This window comes from Heptranchias perlo, chromosome 18, assembly GCF_035084215.1.
Source record: "Heptranchias perlo isolate sHepPer1 chromosome 18, sHepPer1.hap1, whole genome shotgun sequence".
In the NCBI taxonomy this organism is placed as follows: domain Eukaryota; kingdom Metazoa; phylum Chordata; class Chondrichthyes; order Hexanchiformes; family Hexanchidae; genus Heptranchias; species Heptranchias perlo.
Window position 1 is genome coordinate 15,103,266 of NC_090342.1, and position 13,942 is coordinate 15,117,207.

Sequence of the window (13,942 nt, forward strand, 5' to 3'; positions counted from 1 at the left end):
CTTGACTAGTCTGTGGGACAGCTCTCCCAATTTTGGCACAAGTCCCCAGATGTTAGTGAGGGTTGCAGGGTCGACTGGGCTTGGTTTGCCTTTGTCGTGGTCCGATGCTGGGTGGTCCGTCCGGTTTTATTCTTATTATGACTTTTTTTAGCGAGATTTTACAACTGAGTGGCTTGCTAGGCCATTTCAGAGGGCAATTAAGAGTGAACCAAATTTAGATCAGGACTGAAAATGTTCTGCTGTTGATCACAAAATGTGAGGATTTAAGTACTTTTTCATTTTGCTTTCATGGAACTTATTCTCTCTTTAAGGAACCAATAAGTTTAAAAGTCCTCACTGTGCCCTTGTTTTTAAGGAAGCTCATAAAATGGTACGAGAAGCAAACATTAAACAAGCTGCAGCAGAGAAACAATTCAAAGAAGCACAAGGCAAGGTAACTACTTGGAAAATGATGCAAAATTTAGCTTTTATAATAAACACTAAGTAAAGTTTCATGATTTTAGATAGAATATTTTTCATTACTTAATTGAACATAAGGTGTTCTGTTTTAAAAAAAAATGTTTTAAAATCCTAATAAATTGAGATTGGAAATTAATTGCAATTGCAATTTTTCAGTTTTCGGTTCTGCTCTGAACCTGTTCATTGCTTCATTTAGAGAAGCTGTTAATGCAAAGAATGTAAATATTCTTAGCATGCTCCTTCAGAACGTGGTGTTTAGGCGATAAGTGATTGCCAAATGTAAACTAATTTCAGCATACATTATGATCCTCCATTTGGCTGACATTTAAACAAATGGGGCTGGATTTTGCTGTAAAAATAATGATGAGGCTAACAGCACTCGCCGTTATTCATGTGGAAATCGGACAGCAACTTTCGCTGACTGCACATGTGCAACTAAATGAGGAAATCCGGAAGTTGCTGTACCAGATCACCTGCTCCTCCAAAAGTTGCACAAAGAAGGCAACTCGCCAACTGACTCCTCGTTCAAATGTATTGACTGGCGTGAAGTTCCTGTACTGACATCGCAGCTAACAGACAAAACTCGACAACATAAGTTATTTCAAGTCTAAGTACCATTCTAACGACGTTGTAAGTTTTAATTACTGCCAAATAACCTCTCTAGCACTGCAAATTAACTTATACAAGTGTGGCGTTTCATTCCTATGGATTGAGATTATTGTTGGGCATATAAAAATTTATTTTCCTACTTTTTCTTTCTGTCTCTTAATCCAGTATTTCTTTCCCTCTCTTTATTTTGCTTACTGTACCTGATGTGTACGTTGAATTCACTATTCTAACTTATACTTCCTGGTTCAGTCTGCGCTGGTCATTAACGATGCTTCAATCTGATTAAGGGGGTACACAGCTGCTTGCCCTGTTCACACAGGTCCCAGATGCCCTGTAGAGGGCGCTGTGTTTTTTTGATTTCTAACTTAGAGGAACTTGTCATGCAAAAACTCATAGAAGGTCTATGGGCAATGCAAGTCTAACAAACGGCAGGTGCTGTTCGTTCCCCGCTTACAGCAAAATCTGGCCCGATGTTATAATACAAAAGCACACCATCAGAACAGGCAATACTGAAACTCCATGTGAATTTAAAAAAAAAGTTATAAATCTTTGTTTTTAAATTTAAACAGAGTTTTACTAATTGCTTTATTTAAATATAAGCAAAGTTTAGATAAAACTACTCCAGAAATTTGTTGGGCTAAAGAAGTAATGATGATTTAACTGTGTGGCAAAATTATTCTGCATTTACTTAAAAGATTGATGTACTGCAAGCTGAAGTGGCAGCATTGAAAACACTAGTCCAGTCCTCGTCACCAACATCACCTACCAAGGAGCTTCAGCCGAGCACAAAAGCTCATTTTAAAAAGGGACATGCTCGAAATAAAAGTACAAGTGCTATGGCCAGCAACAGCCAAGAGCTGAATGTGACACAACCTATTGTAAGAGATTGTAAAGAGGTAAGTTTTATTTTTCAAAAAGTTTTTTCAAAAAGAAATTTTGAGTAACATGAGGTAGAATGACTCATTTGGAGTCCTTTGGTTACTAAATTCAATCACATTCAAATTAATTTGTAACTGCAGAGTTCATGTTGAAATGAATTTGTAACTTCAGGATTAAACAGGCCCTAATCCAAGTCACAAATGACATCCTCTGTTACTGTGGTGCACTATCCATCCTCATCCTTCTCAACCTCTCTTCAGCCTATGACATGCCATCCTCCTCCAATGCCTCTCCTCCATTGTCCAGCTGAATGGGACTGCCCTCACCTGGTCCCACTCTTGCTTATCCAATGAAAACCAGAGAATCTCCTGCAATGGCTTCTCTTCCTGCCCCCGCACCATTACCTCTGGAGTCCCCCATGTAATACATGCTACTCCTCGGCGACATTATCGGATTTCAGATTCCATGTATATGCCGACGACACTCGGCTCCATCTCACCACCACCTCTGTCGAACCCTTCACTGCCACTGTGTTGTCAGACTGCTTTTCTGACATCCAGTCCTGGATGAGCTGCAATTAAATGTTGGGAACACCGAATCCTTTGTCTTCGGCTCTGCTGATTCCATTCCCCTCCTCGGCCTCTCTCAGGCTGCACCAGACTATTTGCAAAATTGGCGTCTTATTTGACTCAGAGCTGAGCTTCTGACCCATCACAAAGACTGCCTACCGCATCTCCATAACATCGCTCGTCTCTGCCATTGCCACAGCCCATCTGCTAAAAGCTTCCTCTATGCTTTTGTTACCTCCAGACTCGACTATTCCAGTGCTCTCTTGGCCGGCCTCTCATCTTCCACCCTCAATAAATTTGTGCTGCCTGTATTTTAACTCATACCAAGTCCAGCTTACCCATCACCCATGTGCTCTCTGGCCTACATCGGCTCCCAGTCCACCAATGCTTCAAATTTAAAATGCTCATTCTTGTGTTCAAATCCCTCCATGACCTCGCCACTCCCGATCTCTGTAATCTTCTGCATCCCTACAACCCTCCGAGAACTCTGCGTTCCTCCAACTCTGGCCTCTTGCGCATTCCCCGTTCCTTTAGTCATCGATTGATGGCTGTGCCTTCAACCATCTAGGCCCTAAGGTCTGGAATTCCCTCTCTAAATCTCTCCACCTCTCCTTTTATGTTCTTGTGTCTCCCTTTAAGACCATCCTTAAAACCTATCTCTTTGACCAAGTTTTTAGTTACCCATCTTATTAACTTTTTTGGCTCAGTGTTAATTTTTGTCTGATTATGCTACTGTGAAGCACCGAGGGACATTTTCCTGTGTTGTTGTTAAAAACAAATATATAACTTTAAAACAAATCAAAATAGAACCAATTTTGTTAAAGGAAAAATCTTAGCAGCAAATGTTTTGGTTTGGCTTAACTAATGTAACCCAGCAATCTGACGTTTCTGGTGCTTTGCAGTTCGAAAGAAAGCACTTACACTTATGTAGCGCTTTTCAAGATCTCAGGACACCAGGTGAATTCCTGTGCTTTTCTTCAAATAGTGCCATAGGATCTTTAACATCCACTGAGAGGGCAGACGGGGTCTCGGTTTAACGTCTCATCCGAAAAACGGCACCTCCGACAGTGCAGCACTCCCTCAGTACTGCACTGGAGTGTCGGCGTAGATATACATTCAAGTTTCTGGAATAGGGCTTGAACCCACTATTTCTGACTCAGCCAAGTGTGCTACAACTGATCCAAGGCTAACATTCTTATCAAAAGTAGGGTCATTTGAAGTGGCACATAATCTCAGATATTGTGAAAGGTGGCTTTCTGTTTGGGATAGGAGGAAAGATTTTCTGTATCTGTAATCATGTAAACTTCTCATCCAGTCAGAATGGATGCAAACACTTCAACCTCTAAGCATTTCTTTGTAGCTTTGGAGGTAAATTAAGAGTTCAGTCAAATGTCAGTTAACAGTCTAAATGGCAAAGTTTAATTGTAACATACTTCAAAAAAACTAAGGCACAGTTTTAACAATTAATAAATAAATAACAATTAATTGTGTTTTGAATTATCCATAGAAATTTGCAGTTTGTTTTCAGCTTTACTTACAACCTATTGTGTAAATTTGCAAAAGGTTGATTCGCTTCTGTTTGGTGAATTTAAAGCATGGAAAGAAGAACCGTCAATGGATAGAACCTGCTATTTTTTAGACAGAATCTATAAAGAAGATATATATCCTTGCTTGACGTTTTCAAAATGTGAGGTAAGAAAGAGCACAAATCAACAATGTAGTTAAAAGTAACTAAATGAAGTTAATAATGTAGAAACTAATGAAGTCAGTAATGCATACTGAGTAGGTTGTGCTTGAAATCTGAATCTATACCTGTTATAATGGGCATGATTTTGACCCCGAGCCAGGAAGGGGGCGGGGTTCAAATTGTGGCTGGGAAACCCGGAAGTATGGGCTTCCTGGACGTTCTTAGGATTTTGACGTAAGGACGCCTTTTATTTTTTTTGTTGGTTTGCTGTCCGAATGACCAGGCTGGTCTCAGTCGGACGGGAGAGGACATGTTCAGGTAAGTCTCCAGGTCAGTCTTTGTTTGTATGGCTGGGCGGGGGGTGTCAGTCATGGGGGAAGGGATCGGGAGTCAGTCACGGGGGTTTGTTGGGATGGAGGGTTAATTGCGGGGGTCCACGATCATTGTGGGAGGTGATCGGAGGTCATTGTGGGGTTCTGCAATCATTGGGGGGGTAATTGGGGGTCGTGGTACGCGATCGGGATGGGGGGGGTCGGAGATTGTTTGAGGGGGGAGGTCGCTGCAGGTAGGCTTGTTGAGCCTGGGGGAAGCACTCCTGCTCCTCCGGGCCCATAACTTGTGCCTGACATATCTGTTAGTTTCGGGCCTTCTTGCCTACTTTCACGTGGCATAGAAGAGAAGCCCCGGGAATCCGAGCCCCCAGGGGTTGAAATTGGAAACTCTGGAAAAATAGAGGCCCGCAGCCTCCTTGAAAGGTTTTAATCACCAACCTGCCTCCTGGCAGCGGGTTGATCACCTGCCCCTCGTCCCGCCCCATTGAAAACCAGAAGTGGGCAGGTTAGGGGCGGATGCGAAATGGTTGCGATTTTGAATGCCCCCCAACCCATCCGCTTTTCCCTTTTTTAAAATCGCGTCCAATAAGTTTTTGATCAGAGGACATTTAAGAAGTAGAAAACTGATGTTAACAGTTTAATACTTCTGTAAATGTATGGTAGCCCAGTGGTTATCGTGCTGGACTTAGATTTAGAGGGTTTGAGTTCAAATCCTAGTTGTGAATTTTTTTGTTGAATTTGTAATTTGTAGCACCAGAAAAATATCTGTGTCGTAAAAACCTACTAATTCACTAATGTCCGTCAGGGATCGTATTGGGATAAGACCAAGGCAATCTTAAGTCAACCCTGCAAAGTAGTCCTCATCAACACCAGGGGGCTGATGCCCAAGCTGGGAGTGCTGTTGCACATAGGAACAGGAGCAGGCCATTCAGTCCCTTGAGCCTGTTCTGCCATTCAGTTAAATCATGGCTGATCTGTACTTCAACTCCATTTATCCGTCTTTGATCCATCTCTCTTGATGCCCTTGCCTAACAAAAATCTATTGATCTCAGTCTTGAAAGTTTCAATTGGCCCAGCATCCACAGCCTTTTGGTGGAGGGAGTTCCAGATTTCGACTACAAAGTCAAGCAACAGTTCAAAATTTAATTGGAGAAAAATACTCATTTTGAGCAGTTTGTTTAGAAAGTAATCCATACGGATATTAAAATTCAAGATGAGAAAAAAGGTTAACTAATAGTAATTAAGTTTGTTGAACAAGATTTTTGACAGATTGTAAAAATCCTCTCTACCTTTTCTGCAGCTGGCTTCAACAATTCTTGAAGCTGTGGAAGGTAATACTCTAAGCATTGAACCAGTTGGTTTTCAGCCTCTTCCTGTTGTGAAAGCTTCTGCAGTGGAGTGTGGAGGACCCAAGTAAGTTTAACTTGGATTTAACTACTTTTAATTGTTGAATGTTACTCCTGCAATTATTATCATTAAAGTGGGGGAAGAAAGACATGCTTCTCTTTTTCCAAGCTTAAATAATTGATAGAAATCCAAGACATAATGGTCATTTTTAAAATTACTTTTATGCAGTAAATAGCAGACACCAAATCGTAAGACAGTAATTTAGTGTGATTAGGTGAATGTAAGAGTGCAGCTAGAGGGGTTTATCTGCATCATCTGAACTCCTTGATGGAATTTCTGAGTTTCTCTTTGGCATTCTTAATTTTTTTTACTATGCATCCAATATTTGGGTTTACATATTGCATCAGATTATTATTTGTTTAACTTCTGCTACTTCTCTGCCACTGGGAAATGATGTGGAACCTCAAACAATACAAAGAAATTCATAATCAATTGTATTGTGTACAGTGGGTTCTTGATGCATTACTCTTCATTACATATCAAAGTTTTGAATTGTTCCCAATCTCTAGCATATTAAAATATAACCTCAATATCTGTGTGTATAATATATTAAAAAATTTGCATATACGCACACTTCCTTTGTCAACTTTTTCCATTATAAACTTCTATGTTCACATTTATAATGGAAGCTGCCTATATAGACTTGTCATGTTATAATTACACTCCTGCCAATGGTGTAGTTGTAGCACCTCAGTTTTGTCTCCTATCTCCTCAGCCTGTACTGCAGAAAAAAACTACTACGCTCCAACCAACTCTACTTTTCTGCTTCCTAGGTTACTGTGAGGTTTGTTACTTAAAAATCAAAATATTATATAAAGTAAAGGGAAGAATGTCTGACTTGAAAATGGAATCTGAATTTTGCCTGAATGTACCCACTCTCTAATCCCACCTTTCGATGATTACACCCGAGCTTGATTCCCCATGTGCATTGCCACAGGCAATCAATTAAAAATCTTGTGTCTGTGTGCAGTTTCTGTGTACAAAAAACTTCTTCTGTTTTTCATTAACCTTTTTTCTATTATTAATTCTTATGTCCACAATTATAATGTAAACTGCTTATGTAAATGGATCACATTGTAATTGCACAATCTGGCCATCAAGTGGTCTGTGTTATTTTCTCCCCACAAATCACTCAAAATGCTTTGTGATTAACTCACCTGTGTTTTGATATTAGAAATGCTCTAATTGTTTACACCTGCGAGACTGTGATTCTACACGCTAACCCCAATGAGACAAAGTACAAAACATATATATAGATGGAGGCTTTCTTTATTTCAATTAGATTTACATATTTTTTTCTTAAAGAAAGATTAACTTTGAAAGTAAACAAAACCTCTGAGGAAAACAGATAGGAAGGAAGAGGGGAAACGGGAGGGGGAAAAGAGAAATGGGTTTGGGGGGCCTTTACTATCTTGCCACCAGCCCTCGGAAAGTGAGTAAAAGGGGGAGACGTGAATGTGGGATTAAGAGTGAGGCGAATGAGTGTGGCACAAATAGGAGGGGAGGGTACAGAGGTTAAATGTGTAGTTTAAAGGAGAAGAACTTGAGGTAATGGCAGTAATGGGGGTGGTAGGAAGGGGAGGGAGTAGTGGGAAGGTGAAGTAGAAGATGTGAGGGAAGTACAAGTGATTGGGGAAGGGGGTGGGAAGGGAGTCACTGCAGTTCCCACCCCAATTGCAGCCTGCAGCCGTAGGTGCCTTCTTTCCCCACCAGACTTCCTGAAAGGAAAGAAGGAATAAACAGAGAAGCATAAGTGAAAATAAAAAGCAAAATAAAGAATAGGAAAAGAGAAGCAGAACATGAGAGACTGCGAAACAGCAACACAAAGACAACAGGCAGGTATGAGAGAGACCATGTGCAACGCTACGGGAGATTGATTAGTAATTAATTTTGTGACTCCAGTTAGCTGCACTCATCTGTTCCTGGCCTGGTTCTGCTCACCCAGGCTCTGGTCATCTGTTTGAATTTCGTAGGCCAGGAGGATAGGAAACATCTGGTTTCACTGCTGTTCCATCCTTAGCCCTCAGTGTTTTGGTTTTTAATGGTTTTTTTGGAGCTAGATATGTTCAGCCATTTTGAGATCTCAGAAGGATCTGAATGTATTCCTGTACATGGTCCTATTGACCAACAAGTTCTCTTAACATTCAGTTGTTTTCATTGTACAAAGAAAGCAGCAGTGTGTGTGACCTCTTAAAGCGTGCAACCTAAGATCAACTCCCCTCATCAAGTTTCCTGAAAACTTGATTTATTTTTAAATTTAACATAAAAGAGCTGTATGAAAAGATAATCAATGAGTTTCAATTGCCGAAATAGCCAGTAAAATCAGTGAGAATTTTTGAGCTAAATATCTGGGGAGAAAAGCAGGCACCTAAATATAAAGTTGCCTTCTTCATTTCGTTAAAATGTGTTGACATTATTAACAAAGATGCCATTTTTATGACATTAGGTGGATTATGGAAGGGCTTTCCAGTGCTCTGTGCCTATGTCTGTGATCAGTCTTTGGTTCCAAAACCACATCCATGTCGATCAGTTCATTTAAAAAAAAATTATATAACTAGTAGATTTCTTGTGATGTTAGTCATGAGTAGCCTAGGGCATGGACCAAGAGCATGCTTGGAACGCTGGGAAAATATGTTGATTACGCATATGTTGTAAGTCATGAAAATGTGAAATTAAGGCACTTGGCATGTTTTGTACCCTGTTGACATGTAGAAGATGTAAAACTTTTAATCGGATAGATTCGTATCCAGGCTATATTAGTATGCTGTGTGCTTGGTGAGGAACTGACTATCTTATTAGTAGGCTGGGTGATTTGATGGTCCATTCATAAACTGGAATTTGATCTCAATAAATTGACGAATTCAATGGCAACTTCGAATCAGCCACTGTTTTCAAAACTTGAGAATTTTTCTATTTCTGCATTGCTTATTTAAATCTTTCGATACTAAATTTAAACATCCACTCACTCCACCATCAGCATACTGTGGCTGCAGCGTGTACTATCTACAGGATACATTGTTGCACTCACCAAGGCTTCTTCGGCAGCACCTCCCAAAACCATGATCTCCACCACTTAGAAGGATAAAGGGAGTAGGTGCATTGGGAACACTGTTCCCTCCAAGTTCCCCACCAAGCCACGCGGCAACCTCACTTGGACATACATCGCCGTTCCTTCATTGTTGCTGGGTCAAAATCCTGGAATTTCCTACCTAACAGCGTTGTGGGAGCACCTTCAGCACAGGACTGCAGCAGTTCAAGAAGAAGGCCCACCATCATCTTCTCGAGGGCAGTTAGGGTTGGGCAATAGATTGCGAGCAATGCCCATATCCCGAGAATGAATTTAAAAAAAAAACATATGATTTCAACCTCCTGTGTTAGCAGTGCTGGGACGGACATTGTGTGTACTTCACTTAGTAGTCTAAATGTTTTTTGAAATGTACTACTTATAACTGCTGTTTTGTATTTGGCTGTATATTTACACTCTTGCTCTATATTTATATAACCTTGGGTTCTGTTTAATTAAATATATATGCACCATTTGTAATAAGTCTGCCACAGTATGAGGAAATTTTAAAAAAATGTTGGGATAGCTTAAAGAATTTGCAGAACAAATTTTTGATTCATGAAAATGATTTGAACTTAAGATTCAACCTTTTCTACATGCGGAATTAAACAAGATAAAAATAATAGCCATAGTTAAAGAGATGCATTTAGTTTTAGCAAGGATGACTAGTCCTTTAATTCATATAATTTAGAAATGCTGTGTAAATAAAGATTTGAGTGAAGCTATCTAACTTTTACTAATGCAGTTAGTTAGGCCAGTATATAAAACTAGTATGTTTCTAGGTATGCAGTCTAAAATCAAAAAGTAAGTGAGCCTTTGAACATTTGAAACATGTTTTACAAGATATTAATATGAATACAGATTCTTCAACATATGTTCAACAGCTACATGTAAATAGAAGTTGCCATCTTGTGACAGAAAATTATTGGGTTACTGGACCTCTCAGAAATTCATGCTTTGGATGATTAGGTAATCTTTGTTCATTCCACTAAACAAAGCCTGGTGCCCTTAGTTATTTTTCTCCTGTCATTGGTAGTAGGTCTTCTCCTTTATTTCCCCACCAGAAAAGAGTTCAGTTGTCATTTTTGGGTTCAGTTTATTACCAAATCGTTCAGCCACTGTTCTGAAGATTTTTTTTGCATGTATTAAGGAAGTTTTCTTTGAAGCTTTTTAGACTTGTATTTTTTTTCTGCAAAATTCTTGCAGCATTTTCTGCACTATACCTCAGTTGCACAGAAGCCACAGTCTTCATTTTAGCAGCTGGCCTATTCTAGTTCCTGGCTTTAAAATTGCTGCATGCTACAGATCTTTCCAGTGCATAACTTCCTCAAAGCCTGTTTTCAGAGTCTTCCTTTGTTGCAAAACTTTTTGAAGTATGTAGTGTTCTCTAGACTAAGGCCAGGGGGTCAACCATTCACATGAAGATAATTCATTCGATCAGAATGTTGAAGTTAGATTGATTGTGCGCTTGCAGCCATACCTTGCCATTTGGCTCAATAAACAAGCATCCCTCACTGCAGATCAAATAGTGAATCAAATCTAAGCAAGGAATATTTATAAACAATTGAGGCAATATCAGGCATCCCCTAATTACTCTGAGTTTGCTGAGGAAATAACTAGGGTTGTACAGACCATGATTGCCCTGGGCTTGATCTCCAGTTTGTGATTAGTTCCACTAGTGTTGGTATGCTATAATTGGTTTCAGAGACCCTAGATTAGGGATACCAATGCGTCCTTGGCATTGCCCAAAAGAATGGAACTAATGGCCTACATCAAATTGTCAGATTAGAAAGTAAATCAAGACACTATAGATATGGGTGAAGGGTTCCCACTCCATTCAGCCATTTCTTGCCCAATAGCTCCATTGCAGGACTAATTGCCCCTATCTCCCAGTTAAAGCAGTTGAATTAAGACTTCTTACCAAAATAGTTGATGGACATTATAATGTCTTTGAAAAGGAGGTAGATGGTTATCTGGTTAGGAATGAGATTGAGGGTTATATGGATAATTATAGATGGAGATAATTGAATGCCATGTGGAATACGATAGTTCTTGTGCTTTAGGGCATTAGTGATTTTCATCGTACACAAAAACCAAGTGCCAAAAAGACAGTTTCTAGTTGTTTCCATCTAAATTGAACAAAGGCCAACAAACAGTTTAACATCTTCCTGTATGGATACAGGCTGGACTATGTCTGGACCCAACGCCTGTGTACCTAGGTGTTACAATGGACTTACAAGCAACACCTTACCAAAACCTGACAAAATAAAAACGAGAAATAACTTGAACAGCAAACTACCTGCTTCAACTTGGGGAGCCAATGTGCAGATTATTCTGTAGCAATGTGTGGCTCAGCTCTTCTCAGGACTAATAGATGCTCAGCTGAATAAAACCATGCATACAATAAGAGATAATGAGAGACCAACCAGTGTCGCCTGGTTGCCACTCCTATCCAACGCTGCCCTTCCCGACATCAGGTGCCAGGTCACCTTGCAAAATCTGCTCTTTGAGGTGCATGACATGCTACATTTTTTTTTATTCGTTCACGGGATGTGGGCGTTGCTGGCAAGGCCAGCATTTAACCTTGTTTGTTAATCCACTAAGCCACAGCCTTGGCTCATGGCACCCCATTCGGTCGGTTGCTCCTAGATGTCACCTCCAGATGGTATACTAGGTGGAAAGAACAAGTTTCAAACATAGCCAATGTCTATTTAGTGACAGATGTGACAGTCTAGCTCCCTGGTCTCGACCATCCACGTCATCTGTGGATAAAGTTCAATTGCTTCAGATGTTGAATGATGAAATGTACCGTAAATGACAATAAGTGGGGCCAGCGTGACCCCCCCCCCCCCTCCCCCTTTGCTACTGTGGCCAATTGGAAGATGTTGGCCACATACTTGTAGGCTGCACTTGTCAGCAAGTGCTGCCCGGTTCTATAATGAACTTGCACAATGTTCTTCATTCAGCTATTGATAGTCCATGTTAATGCAGTTGCAATAAATAAATAGTGCACAAAGTGCCAATGTGAAAACTGCAGTGTCACCTTTACAGTCAGCAATTTTACTAACCCGAGCATCCCTTGTTGAATGGTATACCCATTTGGAAGGATCCTGATTATAGAGAATGAGATCCTTTGTATGAGCTGTTTGATGTTGAACCATTTGAACAGTAAATCCCACACCAATCTGATGAATGTATAGCCTGACAATAGGGTCTACTGTGTCAACATGCAGGGTGGATACTGTTCCCTACTATTCTGCCTTATCACCTTGCAGATAGGTGCTGGTTTAAGTCAGAATTATTTGCTCTGTCAACCCAGCATCTTTCAGGGCCACAGAATCAGAGAACCAGTGTTTTCACAAAAGCAGAATCCACCTGCACAAATAGACACTGCTCAGAAGTGATCAGTTTTACCGTTGAAATGTGGACCATCTAGAGGTAGAGCTGATAACTGGATACCAATAAGAAGCTAACGGATTTAAGAACATCAGGATGGTAGTCTTAGATAGTCTGTTAATTTGCTGGCAGGGATGATTCTTGTGATCATCAATTGGCCCAGAAAGTCCTTAGTTCTGGCCTGTTGGAAACCTGTAAGGAGGATGTCTTAGCCCAGATGCATAGAAACAGAAAATAGGAGCAGCAGTAGGCCATTCGTCCCTTCGAGCCTGCTCCGCCATTCACTATGATCACGGCTGATCCTCTATCTCAATACCATATTCCCCGCTTTCTCCCCATACCCCTTAATGTCTTTTGTGTCCAGAAATCTATCTATCTATCTATCTTAAATATATTCAGTGACTTGGCCTTCACACCTTTCTGTGGTAGAGCATTCCACAGGTTCACCACCCTCTGAGTGAAGAAATTTCTCCTCATCTCAGTCCTAAATGTCCTACCCTGTATCCTGAGACTGTGACCCCTCGTTCTAGAACCCCCCCCAGCCAGGGGAAACCTCCTCCTTGCATCCAGTCTGTCTAGCCCTGTCAAAATTTTATATGTTTCAATGAGATCCCCTCTCATTCTTCTAAACTCTAGTGAATACAGGCCTAGTCGACCCAATCTCTCATGCACAGGTCTGGCACTGTGACATCCAGAGTTCATGAACAACAGATGGCTCTTAATAAGGCTGGCGGAAGGTGGGGTTCAATACTGTATTGTGCAGCACATAGAGTTGCTGTGCATTGGGCAATGAGCCCTGCTTAGAGACAATTGTGCATTGTGCTTTCATAATGAAATTCTGTGGTGCTGCGAATTGTGCACGTATTGTGCACTGGGGTCATTAAAGCCCTGAAAAATGACTAATGAAGTCAATCCCATAATAGTTTTCAGAGCACTTGGTGCTCAGTGCACATATAAAATGGATGCTGCATGACGGGCTGTTACCATGTTGGGTTCATTTTTTTTAAGTGCACTCATCCTGCTCTTTTTAACTTGTTGCAAATAGCTGCTCTGTTTCCACCAATTTATTTTTGGGTCTCTTTCAGTGCAGCTTTGCTGCATTTTCAAATCTGAATTTACTCAGAATTAAACCTCGACCACATCTTTTATCTTTGCCTGTTCACCAGGGAACTGTCTGCTGGCTATGTAAGAGCAACAAGTATCCCACATCCCTTTCTATTGCAGGTTCATGAGAAGGCAGATGCCAGAATGGTGTGTTTGCACCATAGTGCAATGGGACCTGCGATAGATAGCCACCATTTTTAAAAGCCAAAGCAATCATACCCGGATATGTCAGAGGAAACCTGCAACCAGGAAGGGCATAATAGGACTGTTCAGTTCCTGTAACCAGACCTAAAAACCACTTGAAGGACAGGGACTGCTCTGTCTTTGGCTGTTAACGCTCACTTCTGCCTTGAATGTTTATGTCCCTGAGTGTTTCCAAAGTAACAACAGGCAATAAGCCACACCTCCCAAACTATTACTAAACAGGGTTGCATAT

The 13,942-nt window shown here is 40.7% G+C and overlaps 1 protein-coding gene across 3 annotated transcripts in view; it reads left to right on the forward strand.

Annotated features, from left to right (window-relative positions):
* Window positions 1-13,942, forward strand: part of rab3ip (RAB3A interacting protein (rabin3)) — a 51,375-nt gene that overhangs the window by 29,187 nt on the left and 8,246 nt on the right. For all 3 annotated transcript variants that reach the window (XM_068000044.1, XM_068000045.1, XM_068000046.1), the window contains 4 exons: window positions 356-433; window positions 1,764-1,964; window positions 4,080-4,208; window positions 5,836-5,948. In XM_068000044.1, the coding sequence (XP_067856145.1) occupies window positions 356-433; window positions 1,764-1,964; window positions 4,080-4,208; window positions 5,836-5,948 (521 nt within the window). The remainder of the gene's footprint in view (window positions 1-355; window positions 434-1,763; window positions 1,965-4,079; window positions 4,209-5,835; window positions 5,949-13,942) is intronic.